At 43.7% G+C, this 27,386-nt stretch overlaps 1 protein-coding gene across 1 annotated transcript in view; it reads right to left on the bottom strand.

The window, feature by feature from the left end:
- The window catches only part of brinp2 (bone morphogenetic protein/retinoic acid inducible neural-specific 2), a 61,132-nt gene extending 34,529 nt beyond the window's left edge, over positions 1-26,603 (bottom strand). The window contains exons 1-2 of the mRNA XM_012826003.3: positions 25,728-26,603; positions 1,524-1,836 (exon numbers count right to left, since the gene is read on the bottom strand). Coding sequence (XP_012681457.2) covers positions 1,524-1,786 — 263 coding nt within the window. The 5' untranslated portion in view covers positions 1,787-1,836; positions 25,728-26,603. The remainder of the gene's footprint in view (positions 1-1,523; positions 1,837-25,727) is intronic.
- Positions 26,604-27,386: the final 783 nt, after the last annotated feature.

Raw genomic sequence — 27,386 nt, 5'->3', positions numbered from 1 at the left:
CGTGCTGGGCTTTGGATTTGGCATGTGGTGGTTGTTGGCCGATGTCAGCCTCATACAAGCAGGGGGTAGAGGAAGCGGGCAAAAAGGCCAAGCTCGACCCACAGAGAGAATTCAGTCCGCCGTAAAACAACACATTGTCCTTTTTAACTGGCTGACATGTTTTTTGCAGTAATTAGTTGGATCAATTTTCTGATTTGTTTGTGGAAACAGAACAATATTAAGTTGTTTTCCATATTGAAAATGGCCAAATTAATTATTAAATGGCGTGGAGGAATTTTTCCCCCCACAAATGTACCTTCCCGGCAGCATGACTCAATATTTCTAAGTGATAAATAGAGATGTGTTTACACAGTCAATTTAAGGGAGACTTTGTGCAAACATTCATGTATGAGATTTAATCTTGCAGACTGAAAGCCTAGACTGACCTTTTTGGTTGATGACATCTTCAAAATAAGCTTACATACCTTTACTAGCAGGGCCTCTATTGCACTTTCTTTGGTGATATTATACATTTCTCAAGAAAGATTAGCACATAAACCAGCTGAGCTAAGTAAATAAGAAATGACAAAATCATGTTTTTAGCAAAAAGCAGTGAAAAGCATCCATAACTCTGTGTGTGTGTGTGTGTGTGTGTGTGTGTGTGTGTGTGTGAGTGTGTGTGTCTATGTGTGTGTGTGTGTGTGTGTGTGTGTGTGTGTGTGTGTCTATGTGTGTGTGTGTGTGTGTGTGTGTGTGTGTGTGTGTCTATGTGTGTGTGTGTGTCTATGTGTGTGAGTGTGTGTGAGTGTGTGTGTGTGTTGTCTTAGTCATCACACACTCTGCCACCAAACATGAGTGGGACGCACTGTTGATTTCTGTCCCACTTATGTCATGAAAGCTGCGTCTGCCCTCTCTGCAGCACACACACACACACGCACACACACACACACACACACACACACACACACACACACACACACACACACACACACACACACACACACACACACACACACACACACACACACACACACACACACACACACACACACACACACACACACACACACACACACACTTATGTCATGAAAGCTGCGTCTGCCCCCTCTCCAGCATTGTTTATTCACATGATAATGTTGTTGCAGCAATCTGGCCAAGATGACTAGAAAACTGATATTAAATCATAATGTTGGGTTTCAAAATGTAGTCATTTTTGTGATTTTTTTCGCTGCGAGAGCTGTCTGCCAGGGGACAGAACTGGATCGTCCTGCAATTTCCCCAGTACTTACTATTACTCAAGTGTCTGTAAATGATAATAAGCCATCAGTCCTGCTCCTTTCCTGTCGTTGCCTGTTATCCAGGTCCAGCAACACACGCACGCACGCACGCACGCACGCACGCACGCACGCACGCACGCAGGCACGCACGCACGCACGCACGCACGCACGCACGCACGCACGCACGCACGCACGCACGCACGCACGCACGCACGCACGCACGCACGCACGCACGCACGCACACACACACACAGAGAGAGCACCTACCTATATATTTTGTAGCGGGTGGTGAAGCCTTGCTGGAATCGCTCCTTGAACTCTGTGTACTCAGGGCAGCGGTGAAAGGGCCCTTTGTCGGAGAGCAGCCAGTCCAGCTGGCCGCTGGTGCGGCCGGACACAGAGGAGAAGGGCGAGGGGTTGGGCTCAGCCAGGGCCAGCACCCAGCTGAGGGGGCCCAGGGACGCCCACTGCCATAAGAGCATCAAGAGGAACCATCTAACGACCGCAGCTCTCTGCCAACGCAACGACATCCTGCCCCTGGGCACCCGGGACCAGCATTCTTCTGCTACTGCCCTCTGACCTACGACAGGAAGAGAAGCAGAGGGCCGTGTCAAGGACAGGCTGTAATGCCACCCAAAGGGGATGTTATGCTGCTGCCGCATTTGAACTGAAATCATGGGTGTATGTATAATATACACATATACAATCATGGGTATAAGCATAATATACACATATACAATCATGGGTATAAGCATAATATACACTTATAAACACAAAAGTAACATTAATGTTTTAAACAAAAAATTTTGAAGAATGCAGACATCAGCGTGTTAAATTTTGCCTCCTATTTCAGATGACCAGAGGTACATCTTGTGTTCTCTTGGGAATTGGACGTGAGTTAGTCAAGCCGTGCCTGCTTGGTTTGGACAATCCGAGCCTAAGCCCAGGATGGCTGACAGCTATCTGCGGTCAGGGCTATCATAACGATTTCTGCAACAGTTTGGGATGCAAGACACATATTCAATTATTTAATCCACAGCGGGCAGAAAATAAGACCAAGAATAAATCATCAAAAAATTGGTTCTTTGGGGACTTCATATTAATGAGTTGTATCAGAGTATCAGAAATGCACAATCAAACACAGAATACTGATGCATATACAAAGGGACATATTATACAAGAGGGTTGGGACCATCAATATTCCCAGACATTGTTTTCTAATCTTCTCCAAATTCACAATGAGAATTGATTTCACAGGGGGCAGATGCATGTTCGGATACTAAATGATGCATGAAGCCATCTAGCTGCTGTTCACGTTTTGCATAGCAATAGACTATTGCAAAAATGTTTAGGACTACTTGCACAGAGGTTCCCCGTAGTGAAAAAAAAATTGAGAAAGTAATTAAATATAATGCACCAATATGGTCTGTCCTTGGATTCCAGCATTCAGGCTGAGCTCGTCAGGTCATCTAGCAGCTCCTTCAGGCTGCCACAATCGGAGACATGATGCTGAAACAATTATATTGTCCCAGACTGTCCTCTTGGAAACAACATTTCCAAGTCTTTCTGTTACATTCTCTCACTTCTGATATTTTTTTCTGAAGCCCTTTGTCTGTGATGTTTCTTACATGCATCAGTATTTTTATTCTTTTCATCATCAGACAAAATGCACATCTACATTTGTTTCCAAAACATAATTACAGGAAAGAGAGAGAGAGAGAGAAAGAGAGAGAGAGAGAGAGAGAGAGAGAAAGAGTAAAAGAGGGACAAAGAGATGTAAAATTTGTTTTGGAATTCCAATGGTAGGCTTAGTCAACTTTTTCCATCTTTTAATGGCAATTTATAGGTGGCAATGAGTTGTAAATTGTAAAGTGATGACCCACATGAATCACATTCATCACTGCTTGCATCACTGGTGGAGTCCTGAAACTCATTCCCAGGGAGGATGAAACATCATGCTATTTGTCACACCACAGCTGAGTAAAGGGCAACATAGTTTGTATCCTGAGAAACAGCCTGTAGCTATTACAGGACAACAAGGTGCAAATGAAAGTCTCCCCAACCACTGTGCCACAAATGCGTGACATGCAGTCTGTAGTGGAGGATGACATATAACATGCAACAACATGTAGGCTACTGCTCTATATACAGTTGTTGCCTCTGTCACGTGACCTGTAGACCTGGATCTCTCCCGCTATCACGTTGCTATCTCTGACATACGCAGCTGTACCTATCTTGAGTGGGAAAAATAGAGGAATTTGTGCAAACATGCACACGCAGTCTTTTTCAGTAGAGATCATGACATTCCCCCCCCCCCCCCGAATCTCCCCCACATGACCTTTCTGTGGACCTCTCCTCCACAAGCTGCACTCATCCATCTCAGCTCCTAGCAGTGATAGGAAGTCCACCATGCTGAGCAGGAGATAAAAGATATTAATGCTAATACTATCACATGTCAACGCTGGAACAAATGGAATCGGGTGACCTTCAAGAGTTACATAGCAAGTACCAATTCAAGGCTGCTTACCATATTTGACATTGTCCAATGCTGAACGAGAGCAGAGCAGAGAAGAAAAATGAAATAGCTCAGCTTATCCCCCCCCCCCCCCCCCCACCACTTCCCTACTCTCCACCTTGCACAAAATTTGCCTTTCAAATGAACCCAAGTTCTCATCCTACACTGAGATATCCACACGCTGCCGTACTGCAGCTCCACCCCTCCTGAGGTTAGACCTAATTATAAAATGCTAAAAGATGTATTGGAAAATGCCAGGGAGACAATGGCGGAAATGTTGAATTTTAGCCCTGACATTTAATGTTCATCTTGCATTATTCAGATGCCTTTATATTTACCCTCCTAACACAGGAGGGAAGCTGGGAGAAAAAAAAGGGAAACGACCCTGGAATCCAGTCTGGAATAGCTGAATGACAAAGGGGAAACAAGAGTGTCCTTATTCCTCACACTGCATGTGTGTGTTTTAAGCAAAACAACAACAAAAAAGAAAAGTCTTGAAGAGCCGCTTGATTATCTCCAGATGGGATGCCATGTCACAACTGCTAAATCTCCGCCACTGGCGACTCAGTAATGCTACGTAGGTTAGCAAATATGTCTAAATGATCACATCCTCATCATCTGGGCGGCCGCTACTGGAGCACAAAGATGGCCACTGTGAAGTCCCCTCAGAATTGGGATAGAGTAGCTGGTCTTCAAACAGGTGTGCTGCTCTGAAAGTTGGTGGTTTGTATTGCAGTTTGTCCTCTGTGAGTAAAAGCAGGTGTGCCATCTGGCAAGGCATCCATTTGGCAGGCGAAAGGAACCGTTAATGCCTCCTAATATACCATGCGGAGGTAGCTGTGCATCAGTCATTTGTCTCTCATGTGTGGTGCATTGCATCTTCAATTCAATGCAATTCAATTTCATTTATATAGCACCAAATAACAATTTATACAGCACCAATAACAATTGAAATGGTCTCAATGCACTTTACAGAGCCCAGAGCCCGAACCCCCTAGAGTACGACAGAGGCGGGGAAAACTCTCTGGGGGGGGGGGGGGGGGTCTTAGGGTAATGGAAGGGGTTGGGGGTTGGGGGTTGGAGATATCCCCCCCCCCCCCAGGATTACGTACCCAGGTTAGGATAAGGGAAGAAACTGGGAACAACGAGTAATATGGTGGATTATTGTTTAGGAACAACTCAACTCAACGAAATGATAAGTCATTGTGGGTTGTTAACAAGATGTTACCATGATTTGAGATGATCCTTCCCACTTATTACCATGATACTTCACAAGTAATACAGAACAAGTACGCCTGTACTGAAGATGGACCATTGAGGGGGCATTTAGTAGTTTTAAGTAAGGTAGTAGATTTGAGGTTTTTCTTAGCTTGTCAAGACAAAAAAACTTGCTTGATGTCATATGTAGCAAGTGTTCCCACTTACTGACATAAACATTGATTTGGACTTTTCTATTATTTGCACTGTGTCCTCCTGTCATCAGAAATCTGTAATGAGACCAGCAATGACAGTTAGGAGCAAGGATAGCTGTCCAAGCAGTTTCAAGACGCTAATTGGCTACATTTCCAGAGGTCGACTGGCTACAACCCATCTTATTCTCGAGACCAGAAGAAGTATCAGCTATGCGTACCACTACAACATGAAGACATCCATTATATAGGTGTTGTGGGGTGATGCTGCACCTAACCTACAGCTGTAGGCTCTCACAGTGCCTGACAGTGTGTGTGGGAGAGCAGGTGTACTCTCATCATCACCACGAGAGCGCACGTCTCTCTGAACTCAGGTATTTTCATGCTACGTTCCCGCAACTCAGCAAACCACCAGCTGTATTTGCTAAAGTTCTGGATTGCTGCTGTGTGCTTGTAGCTTTCTTATAACAATAGTAGAAGGAGTTTTGTAGTCAAGAAAAATAAACTTTTCATCGTTTTTCAGTCAGCATTTTGTTGAAAGGGGACTTAGTAAAAGGACAGGAGCCTTCGTCACGGCTAGCTTACTCTGAAACCGATCTGGCCCAGTCTTATGGTATCTGTGATGCTACCGACAGACAGAAAGATAATAAATGCAGCAGACTAATATCTCCTGAATGTGTAGCCTTCCTTGTGTGTCATCCTCACCTCGATCCCCCTCGTTCCCCTTAATCCCATTCACTGAAAATAACCACCAAGGGAGAGAATGGCTTGAGGGCGTTTAATCTTATTTAATGGAGAAATAAGGGAATGGGGTCATGGAATGAAAAGAATGTACTGCATCATGCAACTCTTGCATCATTACTGTTTTGATGAAACACATGTTTGCAGGATTAAAAATGTAAAGGCTTTTGTCCATTGAATAGAGCAAAGTAGAGCACAGGAGCAGGTTTTAAAATAAACTTTTAATAAGGTCAGACATCCTGATCTGGCTACCTGAGCTATGTGGATATTTGAGGAGTCATTTCAGACAACCCTAATTAAATGCCTGGGATTTGCCAGATATTTGGCATTAAACCATAGAAGGCATGCACGGCATGCAAAACAAGTATACACACGTCAGTAATTAAATGCACAAAAATGGCAAGGGATTTGGCTACAACATTATTATGGAATGAAAAGGATTTCACTAGATTGGTGCACTGACAACAGATTCTTGTCTTTGGACATGCAAAAAGGTGTGTGTGTGTGTGTGTCTGAAAAAGTGAGTGAGAGGACTTTGTCTATCACTGCAGCCTAATAAGCATGGTAGCTGAAATCAGCAATATGTAGTCCATCTGATCTCATGAGACATTAGCTGAGAGATAGCTAGAAGACATGTTAAAGTGAAAATGCACTGCATGTAGAGACTAGACTGGAAAACATAAAAATACAGAGAATTACCCCTCATCACTACATACATTGTCTCTTTGCCATGTGCTCGATAATGCGGTTGTAGCATTAAAAGCTGGAGGAAACTGAGTTAGTTTGTGCATCCCAGCTGTGTCATCACACATAGAAAACTACTTCAACCAAAAAAAAAAACGACTTTACCCAGGGATCAATGATCTGTTATTGCTCGACTGTCCAGCTGTTCTATCTCTTAAAAAACACATTGCTGTTTTCCACAGGGTGCAATCACTTGTACATCACTTTGAAAAATTCACACCCCAGATAATCACTAAGGCTGCTTATTAGATTAATGCTGCACCGTAAAACCCCATCTGCATATTCCAGTGGCTCTTTATGAGCCGGGGCACCTCATCCCCAGCAACGCCCGGTAGGACTTTCTGGAAGAGTTCAAGGAGGTTGTTGCCGGTGTCTAGGCAAATTGGTAATTTGCAGAGAGTGCATGGTCCCTGTGCAAATATCCATCCATACATGTATATGAAATATTCTCAATGTTAATGTTTGGACCAACCTTTGAAAATATGGAATATAAAAAATCCTTGGCAGAAGGAGCAAGGATAAACCTACCATTAGTTACTATAGGTACTGTATAATTAAAACATTTTGAAGCACACTGACTGTTCAGAATTTCATATTCATTAGAAAGACTTTTCAAAATCAATTTTGTCCTGATTAAAGAAGGACCACCTCAGTAATAATACTGAAAGATGAAATAAAACAATATAACGACAAAAGTAGATATTTTAGCTGATTGGCATCCAGCTGTTATATCAAATACAGTGCTTCACGGTAATTTCATAGTTCATTTATTTCTTCAATACTGAAAATGTTAGGTTTTAGATGTCCCTGGTGCCTGGTTTTGGGTAATTATCTGAGTTTACTTACCAAATTAATGCCATGGAATTATCAGAGTGAGAGCCACCACTGGCTAGGATATTTAAATATTTCACACTGGTCTTTATTAATAGATTCTACATATTTGATCCCATTTTCCCAAAACATTGCTTTCAGTTCAGGTTACATTTGTGTCTTTGCGTACAGAATAAGTCAACTCTTTAAAGATTACTCTCTGTTTTCAGGAATTCGAAGTCTCGATACTGACTAGCTACAGTATGTCCTGGGTTCTACAGTAACTGTCCACCTCCATAAATTTAGATTACCAACTGTGAAAGATCACACAGCTGAATATTAGATCACCTAAATGCTGTTCATGAAGAAAAGCTTAGCTGATCTTCCTTGCTCTTCAGGCTTTTATAATACTCGCTCATGAATCCAGCACACAGATCAACGATGCGCCGCAAGAGTTCAAAAGCAAATATGCCCCCTAGACCAGACGAATAAGGTACCGTTAACCTTTAACTCCCTGAAGGTGAGCCTGTGCCTGTGCTGTAATTAATAAAGCTTGTTTCCTTTGATCACGGACCATTCAGTTCACTGAATCGTAGCTGTGTGAGTGTGACAGAAGCCCTGCTGTATCTGGGGGCCTGGGGTTTTTCTTGCTGCAGCTACATTTCAATTTCTCTGTAAATTATCTGTTGTCACCTTGACAACTTCTTTCTGCTGCTTTCACCACACCCACTGAAATTGCTCATTCAATAGAGGAATACTACATTGCTTGTCATTTGCGAAAGTGATGGAAATTGTTCAGTCATTATTACAGACTCAGTATACTCATTAATTTTGAGTTAACAGTCACATAGTGTTTTTATTCCATATTCCACAGTACAAAAGACCCACCACCTTTTTATCCACCTTCTGCATTACTGTATACAAAACGCTTTTAGCTTTGCTCAAACAGGCCCAGATCTAGACAGCTCAGATTGGGGGGGTGCAATTAGACATTTGGGGAAGGTAACTTTCCATACAGTGGTCTATACTACGATGTTGAGCTTTTTTCCTAGTTTTAATGTACGGCTGATATGTCTATTCTAACATAATACCACTGTACTCACAGTTGCACTTAAAATAATTCAAAATGATTTGCATAAGGAAGAGGCTAAGATTGTGATAGTGAGCCCTTAAAATACTGACTTGTTGACCAATTTGGCTGGGCATTGCCCACCCCTTCCCACATCTAGATCCGGCCTTGTGCTCAAATTCGGCCTTATGCTCAAATACCATTCTCAGAAACATAACAGCATGCTTTTCAGGCATGAACTAGGCTTTTAACTTTCATCGACTGACGTTTTTCTTCCCACTATGCCTGACCTTCGGTGAAACAGCGGAGTCCCCACTCCCCACTCCCCTTTCTTCCCACCTTGTCCGTCCCGATTTGGAATGTAAGACGAAAACAATGAAACGCTGATCCACTAGGTCTCATCAGCAGAGAGACCTTCAACCTGACACAGATACCCCTGGCTATCTCTTTGTATTTGAGTTTATGCTCCCCCATTGTTTGTGCTTCCTAATTTGAGTGTCAATACATGTATTCTCCCTGTTTGAGATGATTGCCTCTCTATGTAATTGCTTGGGCACATGTACCCAGCATGTTTATGTGAGAAGGTGAGGGGATGGAGCAGTGGATGAGGGTTGATTGGCTGGCTTGGTCAGGGTATGGATCTTTTTTAATAGGAGCTGGCAGGCAACGGGTGATTGCTCAGGCCAATATGCACACGTCCTAATGAGCACAGACAGATGGGACAGACACAAAGGAAAGGGCTTGAGGGTCCAGAGGCAGTCGATGTATCTAAGGCGAAACAGTTAGAGGTCCATTAGTCCTGCACTCCCCCAGCACTCGGTAAAACTGATCTAAAAGATTACTCCCGAAGAAAAAACTTTGACCTTTGAACCCTTTCCATCAAGGTCTTACTGATTTAAGCAGGAACCAAACGGGGGCTAGGCAACTTACAACAAGAAGGTTAACCTCTGCTCTGGTCTTCCTGCAGGGTGGGAATGAGGTTATTGGAGGTGGCATTTTTGCAATACAGATCAATATCAACAACTGCTCAATGGCCTTTCTTATGGTTTACAGCGTAAAAAGCATTGCAAAAGCCCTTTTCATTCTACATATGAACTTGAGCTGCTCTCAGGGATGCTTGTTGGGGTTTATCTTAATTTTATTCTAACTTTATTTTACTTGTACTCATTTTCATCTGTTAACAATCCTCATTCTGGCAGTTCTACTGTATCTCATGGCATGAGGGCTCCAGTATCTACTTAAACCAAACTTCATTTTATGTCGTCAGTAAAGGAACCGATGGACATGTTATTTACATCAGCCCTTGCTCACAGAACTACTCCTCTCACTTCATGTAAAGGGTTCCTTGAGGTGCCTGATTAGAAATGCACAAGGTTTGTATGAATTTCACTTCCTATTCAGAACATTCCGGTTGGGCATCACTAACTCCACATCCTATGTCAAAGTGACACGAAAATGAAATCCAAAAACGTGGTATTAAATGGCCTTTTGAGAACATAGTACAAGTGAGCACCACCAGTGCAACGAGCGACAAAGTATGATGTCAGGAGTTATAATACGAGCTGGACTTTCAGAGTTCAAATGGCTTAAGAAGTCAAAACTGTTCTACATGCATTAGCCCAACCCTGTTTTTAGTGCATGACGATACCATGAAGGTAGCGTCATGATATTAAAGCAACATCACCAGAGAGAGAGATAGAGATGCTATGCTGTATCAGCATGGTTCATAATCACAGCTGGGCTTAAATTTAGTGTGACATCACACATTATCCTATGATATTGCTTGTGTTGTCTTTGAACAAGACATTTATTTTTAAAATGGTGACAGCTTTTGACTTTTGGAAGTTACTTTGAGTGTGCCAAGAAAAAATGCTCTATTATGATATATACAATATACAATAAAAGATAAATTGCCAAATGAAACATGAGCATGCAAAAGAATGAGTGCAAAGTGAATACAAATTATTCTCCTTATCAAATCTGAAGAACGTTTATTTTTCCATGGAAGACACACAAACTAGAGCAATGCAAGTGAAATTCCTATAGTTAAACGTATTGATTAAACTCTCTTTTTACTAACAGGTTTACTAACAGAGGTTAGGATGAAGGTCACCATGGCCTGTCGTCATACACTTTTCATAACTGGAGTCACAGTCTTATATTTTAGATTGAGGAGAACTAATGAAGATCATTTACAGGCCAGTGTAAGAAAGCCCCAGTATTGTTTTTCTCACAGGACTCTCAAATTCTCGATTGTAGTGATTTCACCCCCCCAACAAGTCCACACATGAAATGTGATTTTCAAAAATAAAATACGGGGCTGTTAAGAAAAATAATTATGGAATGCTGAGAACACAGAGCAAAAATTAATCACCCAGTGATTCATTTGAGAAAGCTGTGTGACATTCACAAGAAAAGGAAATCCACTGGGATTGTTGCATCTGACTGACAGCTTTTGTTTGTTGGTCTTGCCAATGTTATTTTGCAACCAATTACTTCTGTACTTTCTCATTTACATAACAAGTGCACTTCAAATGGTGTCTTAAAATGGTGGGAAGAAGACTACTGCAGGACTATGTCAGGCAAACAATAACTCACAATGACAACATGGAGATGTTAAAAAGAGCCTGGACAAAAGAGGCAGACGTGTTTGGTGAGATAGTTAATTAACAGTGATGAAGGTCATAGCTTGATGCCTAACCCCCTGTGAAGGTGTGTTGATAACAGTGGCAGTGATGCGTTAAGAGGTTGCCCAGGCAAAATTTTATTCTCCTCTTTCGTTAACCGACACATCATACCTGTCTCATACCATCATACCTTAGACAATATAGCTGAGAGAGCTCCAGAGCTCCAGAGCTGTTTATTTCTGTTTGGAAATGGCTCTACAGCACGTGATGAATGAATGCCAATGTCCATATTGTATATATATTTTTTTAATACGGGCATTATAAGGGCATTCATAATATCTTATAAAGTAGCTATAAGTCATTGTAGCACTCATTATAACTATGTATATGTCTTCATATACTGACATTTGACAGATACACAGACTGAGGATCAGATATTTATAATGCATTATTCTGTCTTAATTTATAACCATTCATAATTAACTGACATAATGTATCATAAAGGTGGATACAAGTCATTGTGAAGACATTATACATAGTTATAATGAGTGCTAGAATGACTTGTAGCTACTTTATTAGACATAATTAATCCCTTATAGGCAGGCTTCATAGAAAGTGTTACCGAAAAATCTTATGATCAAAGTTTACAACGTTGATCAAAACACATTAACTGTTCTCGACTTCATCTTGTGTTGTCACCTAGAAGAGATGGGCGACATCTTCTGGCTCTGTTGTCCGCTTGGATCAGCCACTGCAGCTGTTTTACCTGTGCTAATGTGCCTCGCGGTGCCTGTGTTTGGAAGTGCACTTCCCAAAGAGTCTTGACTCAGACGTTTCACTGTCCTGTCGTTTGTTTATCACGCTGCCACAGTCAAAGAGCCCGTGTCAGGGCAGCTTACTGAAAGACAGAGACAGCGGACGATGTGCTAGCCCTGAGCCCATATGCCGCATAATCCACTCCGGCTCCGGAGACTGGACAGAGCTCGTCCCTGCTGCCTGCGCGTTGAGAGTTGGCCCAGAGATCATTATCTAAAATCATTATGCATTTTTTGCACACAGATTGGTGGGAAGCGTGTTGGCCCAACTCAACGCTAACTCTTTTGCTAGTGCCTGAATTTTAAAAATGTCAACACATATTACATGTAATGAACACAAATTGTGGTAGGACGATGAAATAATAGAATATATCTTCATTAGTGGCTGCGTCAGACCACTTTAATCATCCTCTGATTGCTTTTAGTGTTTGGTTATTCTTCTAGTATGGCAGAACAGAGATCATATGCTAGACACAGAAGAAGGCCCAGTGAAGAGAGATGCCTTAAACTTCCATGGATGGACAAAGTGATAAATAGGATGAGAGCAGGAAATAATCCTGGTAGTGCTGTTGTGTGTAAGGGGATGGGGGGTATATATATGTGTGTGTGTCCACCAGCTTTTATCACGGTGAGAATCAGAAAATTTCGCACTGGAGTGGGGCTCGCCATTACAACATGCCCTGGCATGCTCTGGAGTGAAAGCTGAGCCCTCCTGGAGGGCGAAACCTGGCAACCGCAATCTAAATCCTTTGGAGGGTTGCTGCCTCTGCTCTGTGATGGGGATGTGAGGCTTTTATAACAAATTCCTCTTGAACAACTTAAGCCATTGGTTGGAAAGAAGGAGGCCATGTTAACCCCATCATCTCTGAAGTACTCAGCGGCGGTGGCGGGATTGCATGGAAATGGGGGCTAGGCTGTGTGGATGGGCCCTGGGCTGGAGAGCTTGTCGGTCAGGGCCACCGTGTCCCTCTAAATGGGTCCTGACAAATGGCAGTGCCTTGTTAGCGAGCATCCAAAAGAAAGACCTTTGAAAAGACTGATAGTGATGGAGAAAGGGAATCAAGACAATGTCAGGGAGAGAGAGATAGTGGGTAAGAAAAAAGAGAGAGAGTGAGAGAGAGAGAGAGAGAGAGAGAGAGAGAGAGAGAGAGAGAGAGAGTGAGTGAGAGGGGAGAGAGATTGTGTTCATTTGTTTTTCCAGTAGACTGGGCACATTTGACTTTGTGTCCCGCAGCACATACGAATGGCTGTGGCGGCGCAGGAAATCATTATCCCAGGCTGCGGTGTAAAGTGGTTGTGTAGATTCTCAGCCCCCGCCATAACAAGCAGAACAGGCAGCAGTGCGGGCTGGCCACCGTGCGTTTACAGCTAAATGCCTGCACTGTTGCACTGGGATCATTCCATCAGGGTCAATGAACACTAATGGGTGAAAAAAAAACACTGCAGTATGCCTCATGGAGCACCGCACTGGTTACTGTCACCATCACCGCTGCGGGTTTGGGCGCTCGTGACTTTAGACATGGCACGTGGAACACGTCTGCAAACATCAGAGCGCAGTGCACCAGAGACAAGCTGCAAAGAAAAACCGAGGGCCGCCATCTTAGGCTTTTGCTTCTCTTCACAGAAAAAGTGTCGTCATTCTGTTCTCTTTGCTTGCGGCCAAAGTCTTGCTGGGAGCTGTTATCATGTGTGTGGGTGTGTGTGTGTGTGTGTGTGTGTGTGTGTGTGTGTGTGTGTGTGTGTGTGTGTGTGTGTGTGTGTGTGTGTGTGTGTGTGCGCGTGTGTGTGTGTCATCTGTAATGTGTGCCATTATGTAGGTGTGCTTGTGTGTGAAACAGAAAAGAAATATCTGTGATTTTTCCATTTGCAAAGCTCTTTTCCCATCATTAAAAGGCCACACCACCCTTTTAAAGCTGCAGAATGCTTGAAGTTAAGTACAGGCAGAACCACACTCCTCTCCATGGGGAGCCCAGCCAACTCCAGTCACCTAGGAAGCCATGGGCAACGCTGCTATGCCAACTCCACTTACATGCCTCTCCTCAAGCCATGTAGTTTCCCAGGAGGCACTGGCAACGTAGAAAACAAGCCCCCAAGTGTGTGTGTGCGGCGCTTGCGCACGTTTGTGTGTGTGTGTGCGCTTAAAGTTCAGTGATCAGCCAAGCCTCCGATTTACTGAACAGTCTGCCTCTCATCCACCTCCTCTCCCTCCCTCTCTCTGTCTTTCTCTTTCTTTCTTTCTTTCTTTCTTTCTTTCTTTCTCTCTCTCTCTCTCTCTCTCTCTCTCTGCCCCTGCATGCACCCACCCAGCTTTTAGACAGCCAGGAGAATCAACATATCACTTATTGCGCTTTTGTTCTCTCCAGCTCTGGTGCACAACCTAGAAAAGAAGGCTCCCTTCCGTGTTCCCTAGGAAATGGCCTTAATGGTCCTTTCAAAGGGTACATGTGATGTGTGAAGACGGATGGGCTATTTTCTGCTCTGTGGTGACATGTGTCAGATAACGATGGCCAGCTCATTTCGCATATTGGCAGTCTTCATTCCTTTCTCTGTACATCATATACCCACGGCCCCTGCAGTGAAATTATATTTTTTTCATATTTCATTCCGAAATTATATATATATATATAAAAAAAAAAATAGATGCGAGAAGCATTAGCGATAAGGGAAATGCATCAGTCTCTGTATGCAAAAAAGAGGGTCTGTCCACAGGCAGTTTCTGACCTTCTTTTGCCTCTGCAAGTTCAGTCGAGGTCTTCATTCACTAACTTCCTGTCAAGGAAGCAAAGTGAGATTTGGCAGCGAGTGCCCTCCCATGTGCACATAATGTGCCTATGTGCCTAATGACGGCCCATCCATTTCAATGGCCACGAAACTGAAGCACGCATCTGTGGTGTAATGCGGTGACCTAGTTCACTCGTCAACGAAACCCCTCTACTCCTAGCAGGCAACCCAAAATAAAATGTTTAACTTAAGGGGCCCACAAAATGACACTGAGACACAGAAAAAAAGAAGGGAGGAAAAAAAAACTCCCTCCAAAAATAGGTGAGAGACGAATTCCATTTTTCTGAGCGAAAGCTGTGCCACTCATTCATTCTCATTTACAGAAATAATGACCTCTTCCAATTACTGCATGCTAGGTAGGAGTACTTGATGAGCTGACTTTCACGTACGATAGGAAGTCAAAGTAATTATTCAGTCACTGCTGAGCACGGCTAAGGACTAAGGTGTCAAGACACCAATGATAGTTGATTTTGGCTCGGCATGAAGGTGGGCAATTGCACACCCAAGTCATTATGGGCTACTTTCAAGGGTGATTTGCTGACACAGCCCAGTAGGCTGAAATAGCTCCTGACTTGCAACTTAGTGAAAGTCAATATTATTCTCCTGTAACATCAAAGATAATAGCCTAACATTTTTCAAACTGCATATAATTCTTCCTTTTTGATTTTGTATTGGTATATTCGGGCTATAGTGCCCAGGTTTTAATGTGTTAATGTCTCAGGATTTGCACATAGCAAGGGTCACAAATTATTTCAAATATATATACAAAATCAAAACAAACAGCAAGCAAAAACAAATCAAACAAAACTACAATAGTAGTAAAATGCATAGTAGCTTCAGTGACAGACCTGTCTAAAGGAACGCTGCACCTGGAAGTAACCTTCCATCCATGAAGAGTCTCACTGATGACTCAGTTATTGCGTAATTTCTCCAGCACTAAATGTGACTCAATGGGTTCATTAAAAGTACATAGTGTTATCTTTGGAACGTGCCACTTTGCACTAGCATCAGGCTAATCAGGCATGAATTTTCTAAAATGATGATTTTTAGAATTTTCATTTGGGAGAAATGGGGGAAAACATGTTGTGACTCCCTGACAAGGATTGAACAGCTACTTGTTTTGTGTTATATGTATTAAACTATAAGGGAACCCAGCTACCATCAGTTACCTAATTAGGAGGGACAAAATAAATATTAAACCGTGCTGTAAGGTCAAAGCATTGTTTTGTTTTTATTATAAAATTACCTCCATTTCTTGGCACCGCTTCAGTGTGTTCACACTTGCCAAACTACACATTTCACACATTTCAGTGTTCTTGCCCACAAGGATGGTAAGTAGACTCTATGACTTTATGCTAATATGAAGCCAAGCACAGCATTCTAACTGGTAGCCCCAAAATGACAACAAAAAAAGAGCTAAAATGGGGATAAACAGTTGTTGGTGTTGCACTCCCAGTCAGAATAAATGCTTAGGATGAGTTGGGTAAGTTCTATGAGGAAGACAACCCAAACATATATCCTTGTTTGGCAACCACCCCGCCAGAGTCCTTGAAGTAAGCCAGTGAATTTACTCCCAGTAAACGGCAGATTGAAGTGAGGACCTTTAATTATGTGGAGGGAAAGAGCGCGTTCAGCAGTCAGGAGCTGGAGAATTGACTGAGGAGGGGCGGAGAGGAAGCGATGCAGCTGACAGTGTTGCTGCAGAGCAATGGAGAAGTCTATACCTTAAAGCTGCTGGTCCACCTCATCCATCTCCCTCTCAGAGCACCCCTCCAATCTCCCCAGCCCTGTAGACACAGTTAAGGAGGCCTCTGCCAATCTCTCCTCTCTGACATTTTTTTTTTTATGCCAGAGTGCAGGATTTGCAATGTCTTCTCATTGTTTCTTGTGTTCAAGAAGATTGTGTTATCCTTTCCACCTGGGAAAATACACTTTTAGTTACTAACCACAGCCAGTCACTTGACATGATTTGTGTACAGTGGAAGTGAATGGTGGAACAGAACACTTTGATACAATGCCTTTGTATGGCCATTACATACACAACACATAGTTGATGGGAGTTGATAGTGCACACTGACCATTCTATGCTGCCCCAAGGCCATAGCCATATGCAACACAGCCTTGAAGCAGGAAGCTACTTTGTTTTACATTGCAAGGTTAGTATTAGTTCGAATAATGCCATACAAAATGCACAAAGCCATACAAAATGCATTTTGAGTGCATATGCACTTTGATATATGCGCACTTGAACCCCCTCTCAACAATTTGTTCGCAACACAAATATCACTTTCGGTTGCTAGGGAGCCAGGTCAGAAACCGCTAACATTGTTCAAATCTGCTTTTGGCATTCTTAGCACACTGCATCTAAAAAGACTTGCGTCAGTCTTCTCGGACAAAAGCCTAACTCCTACATCTGTTCCTGTACAGCATGGAGAACAAAGCACTGGCATTTCCTGTTATTACCTACATTAATAAGAGAAAGGCTTCTATTATGCTGGAGCTTACCCAGGGAAAAAGTATGATCTCTATGACCTTTTCCTCTTGGCTAATTTCACACAATGGGGTGACCTTTCAAAATCCAGTGTTTAAAATTTCACAATGTTGTCCTTCATCTTCCGATGCTGAAGTTATCGAGCGTCAGGAGCGTTACTTATTTGAAAGGGCTTCTGTTCTATTCTGGGGGCTTCTTTTTTGTGTGAAGATTTTGAAAGAGCAACCCCGAAGATTAATTTATAATTCAAATCCTAACAAAGACGCACAAATGAATTGTCAGCATTTCCATATATTGTGTGGCTCCTTCTGTTTGTCAGTCCTCCACTATTCATCTGTTTGTGCCTTGTCCTTTGGAAATTGATTGGGCTTGATACAGAGAATGTGACTATTTGCAATTACTCAGGTCCTGTCATTCCATAATCTCTTGCTGTTTTCGATAGGAAATGTGGAAGGTGCTGACAGAAAGTTCTAGAAAATAATGACATGTATGATTGGAAAGATTATGCCCAACTCATGACCCAGTAGGGTGGATATCGACCTCCAGTCTCCGGTGCTTAATGGTGAACGTGTGTGTGTGTGTGTGTGTGTGGTGGTCACCAGATAGAACTAAACAGCGGCACCATGTGAATTCTATTAAGATGTATGGGAAGCGAGTTGCCAAAGCCATTTTATCTTGCTCACATTCCGCTTAATCCTGCCGAGGCTGATTTACGCCTGTAGATATTGCGAGGAAAGGGAACCATGAGTCATTTAGCGAAGCACCTCACGGGTGGGTGGGGGAGGGTGGGGGGGGGTGTGTGTATGTAGACAGCGCACATCTCTTTTGAACCCCTGAGAGGAAATGAAAAAGGGGGTTAAAAAAAAAAGACGAGACAGACTCCTACCGGATGAGTCAGTTCTCTCTTCGGCTGCTACTCTCTTGCTGTTCGCATGAAATATGTGAGAGGACAGGGGTCCTATATTTAGACGTTTAGGCACTCTGTCACTTCTCTGCCATCCCCGTACTTTCTCAAGGGTCTAGTTTTCTTGTCTCATGTCACCTGGTATCATTGACTATTAAAGCCTTGCTTGGAGGCGGGAATAAATCCATGTATGGACTTTTTCCACAGACTCCACAGTGGATGAACGAATACTACTGACTGCCACACATCAATATTTGCTGTCATTATCATGAGCAGGCCAAGCGTGAACGAGGAAGCCGTGGCATTAGAGATTATCTGAGTCCCGAAGACTTATCAGCAGTCTTTCACATATCCTTTACTGTATTTAGCACAGAATGCTATGACTCATTTCCCATCACCCGCAGAATAGAGGAAGGCATACAAACTCCTTAATGTCCACAATCAGATGAGAGTAAGACAGTCTCAGTGGAGGCCTTAACTGCAGGAATCCGGGGTGCTCTGCGCCTGTCCTACCATTATCAACTGTATGAGAATTCACTTAATACTTGTGGGCCAGGCAGATCTTAAAACTGAAGGGCATCTAATCAGCCAAGGATTTCCATACCTGGCTGTCAGTAATCTCACAAGCATCACATAGTTTGGCAGTCTGCCTTGTTTCAGGAGAGAGGGAGGGGGAAAAGATAAGACAGAAATGGAGATGACCATCTCTCTAATCTAAATGTGAACTCGACGAGCAAGCCAGAGCACAAGTGGATATAATGAGGGCCGAGGAGAATGCAACATTTCTGTCAGGAGGAGAGCAGAGAGCAAGGATATATATATATATTTATATATATATATATATATATATATATATATATATATATATATAAACCTGCTTCAATCTTTCGAGCTGGAAGAACCAAACAGTTCAGGCAGAGTGTATTATATATTGCTTAGTGACAAAGAGAGGATGGACATGTTCTGGGCAGTAATGGAAAAGACATGCAGCACTTTCAGTGGATTGCATTACCTTTAAAAATGACTTATCCCATTTATCCCGTATATGCACTTAGCTGTTTGAAAACATTTGAATTAGTCTCAATTTACAAAGCTCTCTTGCAATTATAGGCAAAGTAGATGAGACATACTAAATATGCAGCGCTTTGAAAGCAGATCATATTCTATTCACTTGAGGAGTCTAAAATAGCTAATACTTGTCCAACACTATATGAATGGCATACTTTCAAGTCGGTTTAAATAAAGGTTTGAGTGACATCCTAAAGATACAGATCGTTAGATCTATTTCCATCCCTTTAAGGGAACCCTGTTGGCAATAACAGAATGTATTGCACTAGTCAAGTCTTTTCAATTATCAAGTGTGGCCACAAAGAGAGACTTTGGAAAAAAAAAAAACTTTGAGAGAGCAGAGATCATTAATTACCCATCCCGATCTGGCTTTTGAGTAATAAGGTGCAAATTTTACTGGCTCTGAGGGCAGAAAAGGAATATAAATGCTTTGTGACAGGTGCCTGTTGATGAACACATTTTGTTTTGTTTTTGAACGTTGTTTTTCTGAATTTAAATTCTATTTACTCCGAGAGTCATAATTGATGAGAACAAGCCTCTTAATGGCTGACTCTGAGGAGACACTTCAGGGGGGCGGGGAGCGAGTAGTTTTATATTTGGTGAAATTCTCCTCACACTCCTAAATCTATGCGTAAGCAAAGATGAGTAAATATTCAGTCTCTGTGACCTCCCTGGGCTTTCCATTCAGGAAAGAAAAACTTTGCTGACCATCAACATGCAACCAATTAGGACAAGGAGAAATCCGCACTTGCCTGTCAATTATATTCTACCACCTGTCTAACGCTACTGTAGCCCTCATTTGTCCTGACCAAGGCAGCACACCAGCATTTATTTCTGCACACATGCATTTCATTGTGGAGGAGGAAATACTGAAGGGGTGGGGGCGTGCATTTGTTTGTTGTTTGTTTCAAAACATGGCATTTTTAATGGCATAGGTGATTATTACCCTGATGTTTCCAGGTCACGTACTCCACAGGGTTTATTGTGGTGTGGATATCTTCCATTGTAGACTCGTTTTTCTGTTAGGAGAGCTTCACATACAAACTGGACTTTGTATTACATTTAGGATAACATCTCTCATATTTTTATTCAATGTTTGTCAAAATTCAGTCTCAAAATCTCAGTAAATATCACAGGTGCCTACATGGGTCTGGGTCCACAACACAGATTGGCCTGGAGGACAGTGCCCATCTCCACGCTGCTTTCCTCCAATATGTCAATGTAATCCTCCCTGACACGGAACTCAATTCAAAACACTTATCTATCAGACCTATCAATGATCTCTCTCTCTCTCTGTGTCTTCATCTCTCTCAGACTGATTGGTAGGTGGAAATAGGACCCCTCTGAGAGACGCTGGTCAGGAGTTGATCAATAGGTTATCTGCGTCACTGTACCAGATGAAAAGGTCATTGTGCCCAAAGCGAAATGCCATGGAATGGGATAACTAGTCCTATCCATCTCAGTGCACTAGAGGGTGTGGGGGTGGGGGGTGGGGGGTGGGGGTGGGGAGTGGAAGGGGCTGCGGTGCGGGTGAAGTGAGGGGAGGTTCATGAGGGGGAATACAATAACGTCCCAATGTCTCTGGAGATTAGCTCTGCACTAACCAGATCCCCTGTCTCCTCACCAAGTCAGTGAGTAATAGATAGCCACATCCTGAGCCATGTCCATTCATACATCTCCATGCAGCCAGATGACACCACGGAATCACATCCATGTTTCATACAGACAACTGCATATCTTCATCTTTTATTGGCCTCATCATGCATCATTCAAATGAAGACTTATCACCCTGTGTGTGTGTGTGTGTGTGTGTGTGTGTGTGTGTGTGTGTGTGTGTGTGTGTGCGTGTACGTGTGCGTGTGTGTCAACATTTCTTGTTTGGCCCCAGCAACATCAGCAACAACGCATGCATGGGCCATAGCTGAAATAATAATATTCTCTTGCAAACACGCTCACGCATCCAGGCATCCATCATGCATCATTTCTGCGGGCGCAAGAGGAGCAACTGCTGGACACACCCTGCGGGGTTTGTACGTGTGCCTACGAACATCAACCCCATTTGCCATGGCCTTCAGCGGGCAGTCAGTGTTGTACCTGGCTTGCCTGTACGCAGAGAGGCCAATTAAAGCATAGGGCAAGGGCCCTGCTGCTTGGGTTGATTGGTGGAGGCCTCCTCTGTGCTCCGCTACTGGTAGAGCTCAGAGTACCCCAGTGACTTGGCTTCTTTGATCTCTGACTCTCTGTCAAATAAATCATTTTTTCCTAGGGCCCCAAAGACTAAGTTGTTGAGGGATGTTTGTCCTCCAGTTGTAAAACATCATGACTGACTTTATTCAACAAGACATGTTGCAGTCTGCTTTGTATAATGCACAAGGTGAGATACAGGCGGACTAGTACTGTTTCTTCGCCATCCAATGACAATGATTTTTAATTTTTGAATTTTTTTTTATTTCACATGGTTAAGAGGTTCAACATGAATATGCAAGTACGCTTTTACATTTTAATTGTGTTTTGAACTAGTAAGTATTGTTTAATTTGCAATTCATCTTGTGTCGATCCTTCACTAAAAGGGTCACGTTGTCCTGCTTGATTGTAAACACCCAGCCACTTTATCAAAGCATTCCCGTACAGTGAGATATCTCTTAATTGATGTCCCACTTTATTGCATGGCATTCATCTTCACTTGGCAAGGGGTTTACACCAATCAATTGCATTAGGATCCCCCTCCATTACAGGAAGAGGACCCTCCTCCCCACATTAAATTAGATTGTGGACTAGTAGAGCTTATCTAATGAACAACTTAATTTACTAAATGATAACCAACACGAAACCCTTCATTTAGTAATTTTGCTCAGTAGCATGGCTGGATGAGAAACTGCTCCTGTTACATCACTTCAGCTGATTACACTCTTGCTCGTAGCCTGTGTGATTATTTTACCTCTAGCTCAAAAACTGGCTCTGGACCCCTGCTGTTATCCAAGCACAAGTTTTTATTTTGGTCACTGTATAGATGTCTTCCTACCGTGCAATTAATCCCTCTGTTCTCCTGTTTGCTACCATAAAGGAAATGTTCCCTTTTCTCGAGATGAGATCTTGCCTCAAAACGATAAACTTAAAAAGGAGATACACCTGTTCCTCTTTCAGTCTGACAGCACAAAAGAGAACTGCAACAAACATGAATGCATATTGATGCACTCCTTTCCACATAGAAAAAAGGGAAAGAAATGCAAAGATATTCCACCTCGGCGTGCTCTTTGTTGAACCGCATCTGACGCGTGCATGCTCACTATGTGACACGCTCGAGTAAGTTCAAAGGAGTTCATGCTGACAGGCCAGGCAGTGGCAGGAGCGGGGTCATTAGGCTATGTCCTGGTAATCGTCGTCATGAATTTAAAATCGAATTAACCATTCAAATGAGGCTAACACATCATGACTGATGGTGAATTTTGACGAAAACAAAAAAGAAAAAATTGCTAATTCCACAACCCTGCATAAATTAACATAACTCACTCTACAGTGCTCCTAGCCATGCTCTCTCACATTTATTTATGTCACATACAGTATTAGTCACTGTAGACGACGCCATCTTGATTCATCACTTAGCTTTCTCTTTTTGCGTTTGAGGGCCTCCTCCAGTTTCCCCCTCCATTGTTTGCAATTCACCTTGGAGCAGAAACCCAGGCCCTTTCAGTCAGCACTCCTCTACACACACCCTCGCTCATCCGCCGCCGATAGAAAGATGATCAATGACCTCTGCTTTCACTGCGCACAAATGATATGTGTAGAAGATGGGGAGACCATTATCGAGTCAGCGCAGACGGCCTTGCTCTGTAGCTTAGCTGATATCCGTAGCTGAAATCATTCTTTAAAGTGTTTTCTGGTTCTGTTCCATCGTTCTCTGAAGCGGGCTTTAGTCTGGCGTATCAGATCGTTGCAGCCTCTGCCAGCTATGCTGTCTCTGCTTTCCTTCTCCTGTTAGCTCACAGTTTTTTAAGCACCCCCATGCACACCCATTTTCTATGCCAGAGCTCAGCTTGATCAATATTTCATTCATACCTTTGTGCAGAAGATGCCACAATAACTCCGTTTGACCTGGGACTTATGAGTGTCTGTGTCTCACAAACACACACACTCACAAATACACACCAGAAAGCATACAAGGCACACAACGTCATTGCACAAGCAAGCACACACACACGCACGTCCACACACACATGCACATGCACACACGCACACACGCACGCACACGCACACGTACACGCACACGCACACGCACACGCACACGCACACACCACCACCCACACCCACACCGACCCACCCATGACACAGATACAGCACACAAACAGTAACACACTCACACACACAAACACACACACACTCACACATGGCACACGGATAAGCATATGCACACTCTCTCCTCTATTACCACGGACACCACCTCCCGTCACACCGCTACTACCCCGGTCTCTCCTCCTGCAGGGGAAATGGAATTCGCTGTATCTCCCTCCACTCAGATACTTTAACAGAACTCTGCTGGGCACCACTGGCTGCAGGTGAGTGCCCTGGGGCCGCTGAACACACAACCTCCCTGCTTCTAAACAAACCAGGTCACCAGAGGTGAGGAAACGAAGAAATAAATAAGTAAATAAATAAATGTTTTGCCACCCGAGTATCTTTTTACAGGAACGAAATCTCCCCTGACAGTAACGTAAAAAAAATCGATCAATTGTTTGGATGTCAGGTCAAATGGATGAACCTCAGTGAAACTGTTCAATGTCCGGATCGATGCCTAAACTGATAACTGTTGTGCTGTCTGCTCCCCGGAAGCTGTCCTTATCATTTCCTCACAAGATGGCTTGGGCCAAACAGCTCAGCACGTTTAGCAGGCACTGGTAAATAAGACACTGCTGAGCTGCAGGATGTCTGTGGGAGCGGCGGGTGATCGGTGTGTGGCATCCTGCTCCCTCTGTAGGTGAAAACGAGCAGTGGAGCGCTCACAAGCCATCCCTTTTCAGGGCTGCTGGAGCATGAGGATGCTGGAGCATGAGCATGAGTAATGTCTTTGCTCTCCTTGAAAATTAAAGAGGAGGGGAATGTTGGTTTTCCTCTGCCACCTGCCAGTCTGACCAAATCATATGTCTGCTACATGGAATGCTATATTTAATTACAGCGGAGATTATTATGCCTATGCCTATTTTAGTATGACTTTGTGTTTGCCTAAATTCCGATGTCATGCAAGTCTGCCATGCTGGTAAAGTACTTGAGATATGCATGTACTGTAATAATCTGGGTGCCATACTAATACAATCTAGGGAATCTGGCTGCCAGAAAAAACACAAATGAAAGCCGTCATTTTATCCACAATGAAAACAACAACAACAACAACAACAAAAAACTTCCTGTTCACAGCTTACATATTTTGTCCACAAATTCAATTTGAAAGAAAGCTGCTTTAAATTTGCTGAAGAATGGCATTAACTGCCTCCCTGTCAGATTGAAATGCCAGTCTGTCTCTGGTCGGCCAGAAAGAAAGCAAAGAGGATTAATGTACATGTATGAAACAATAGCTTGTTCATGCCGCCCAGTTTGCCCACTCTAACTGTGTTCAGCTTCCGGTGGCCTTTGCCAACCAGAGAGACTTAGAAATGTGCAGCCCCCGTACAAAAAGAGTGGAGACTGAGAGGGGGGGGGGAGGGGGGCAGCATCCTACACACTGCTTGTTCTCTCTTCTTCGTCTCTGGATTTGTCCAGGCAGACATCCAAGCTTCACAGTTAGGAGGCCATCCAGTGAACAACAGAAGCTGGAGGCTGTTTTTGTCAGTGTGTTTTGTTGCACCTCACAATTGCTTTTAATTGTAGGAGGCTCGCATTTAGCCTGCATCTTGGGTACAGTTCTTTTTGACACTGAAACCTGAACTGAAACTCCAGGGGTTAGCCCCATATTTTATTTGAGAATTACTTAATGATATGAACTCTCCTCTGAGATTTGGAGCTCTCAAGGCTGTAGATAGTTAATGATGGCTCTGTCACTACGTGCATGTTTAATATTGCTTAATGAGCTTGCAACAGCATGGTGCTGTGGAATCAATATGAGCTATCATTGGTTGGTTCACCCACAGTAGCACAGACATCAGCTTGGCATCATGTGTGCCTGTATCCCTGAACGTGTTTGCATATAGAGGCAACCTGAAATTACACATACAGAAAATGTACAAAATGCTAAATGTACATTAGCCTATTAGATCTCTAATCACTTCCCATTTTTTCCCGTAAGAGACTTTAAAGTCAGGTAATTTTTTTATACCTTATCAAAGTATAATGCAGTCACTTACAGTGAGCAAGATAAGATTGCAGCATTGGCATGCACTGATGACAAACCGATCGCTCTCTGCCTGTACCACATCACCAGTCCCTCACTCACAGAGTATTTCCCTCCGCACTTAGGCACTATAGACTTCTCCAGGGTTCAGTGAAAGAGGCATGCTATGCAACCTTACCCAGCCTGCGAAGGGTGGTTCCACTCCGGCTCCTGTCGTGCTTGTATCCGACCAGCTTGTCAGTGTTGTCAGGGACCTTGTTACAGAGTCCTTTTCCGAAGTGATGGAACGCCGCCAGTTCTGATGACTCCTGCTTGTCCTGCCAGCTCACTTGCCACTTCCCCGGGGTGAGCCAGACGGCCGGGAGAGGGGTAATCCATACATTGTCCTAGCGCTCCCTGTAACCCGAGTCGTGACACGCCGCACACAAGAGCAGGAAAGAGGAGTCTTCTAATGAGCCTCCCCTCCCAAATTGCACCCACCTCTGCTCCAGATAAAAGAAAATAGAAAGAAGAAAAGGGGGATTACAAAATTCAGCTGCCTGACAACTGCTCAAGGCACCTGAGATGACTTAAACTTTCAAAAGCCAGCGGGGGATTTTCCTTGTTAGGATTTAAAGTTCCGTGGCAAGAGACGCGCAAAATTGTAAGGTAGCATTCAGAAGGAGTTGCTCCGGTGTCCTCTACCTCTGCAGGTGCTGTGCAAGGAAGAAGGGCTGCACGTGAGGGTGAGAAGGAAGAGGTGCTGTTAACATCCACCAAAGAGCAGCAGCCGGTCCTCAGTATCCACTTCTTTCCACACAGAGCGCGCACCTGCCACAGTGACGCGGTGACATCCACTCTTTCGCGTCTCTCTCTCTCTCTCTCTCTCTCTCTCTCTCTTTCTCTCTGTGTGTGTATGTCGGAGCACTGAGGCACTAGGCTGGAACTGCATGTGCTCCAGCCATCACTCACTGTCAAAGCTCCTGCACGGCGAGCCGCCTTCAGAGGAGAGCTACTCCAAGTCTTTCAGGAATGCATCTCTTTCTTTTCAACAAGCTCTGTCCGACTGAAACCCACGGACACGCCTCCTCTGCTACGATTGGCTGAGCATTGTGGCTGGGAATGGGTGGGAGGGGAAGCAGGGAGGGGGCATTCAGAGGGAGAGAGAGAGAAAGATAAAGAGAGAGAGGAGGAGGAGGATAGACCAGGCTGTGTGAGCCCTGGAGGGACAGGCTGGCTAATGAAAGCAAAAATGCTTCTCTCCCAGTGCTTTAGCCAAATTTGTCTGCTGCGAATTTGTTGTGACTCCTGGCAAACTGGATTCGTACTGACAAAGTCTCTCATTTCTTGGGGGAGATGTTTCTCTCCCCTCTTTATGCAATGAATCCAGCAGTCGATTCTCATCAGCCCGGAGCCCCCCCTTCGCCGGCTGATTGAAGGCAGCAGCGAGGCCCCCACTTTAACCCACACACTCCCCAGCACCAAACTGTGAAGTTCACTAACAATGGTGGATGCCCAGGCACATTACTATGGCTCTTGTTTTCCCTCAAATGAATGGGGGAAAACTGTATTTGCATTCTTTTGTTAGCTATTTTTATGCGTGCGTGTGTGTGTGTTGAGATCATAATACAGCTCTTGTAGGCACAGACAGCTCTCTCTCTCTCTCTCTCTCTCTCTCTCTCTTGCTCTCTCTCTCTCTCAGCTCTCCCTGTGGCAGAAGACAGTTGGGCTGAGTGGTGTCTTTGAGAGGAGAGGTTTTCCCACAAACAAATGAGGGATTAAAGCACAGATCTGTGAGGAAGCAGTGAGTGGTTTGACAGTCTGCAGATTTCAAAGAAATAGTTCGTACACCCACATA

This window comes from Clupea harengus, chromosome 25, assembly GCF_900700415.2.
Source record: "Clupea harengus chromosome 25, Ch_v2.0.2, whole genome shotgun sequence".
NCBI classification, from domain to species: domain Eukaryota; kingdom Metazoa; phylum Chordata; class Actinopteri; order Clupeiformes; family Clupeidae; genus Clupea; species Clupea harengus.
The sequence above is the reverse complement of the archived record's forward strand: the minus strand, read 5'-3'. Positions and strand labels throughout refer to the sequence as shown.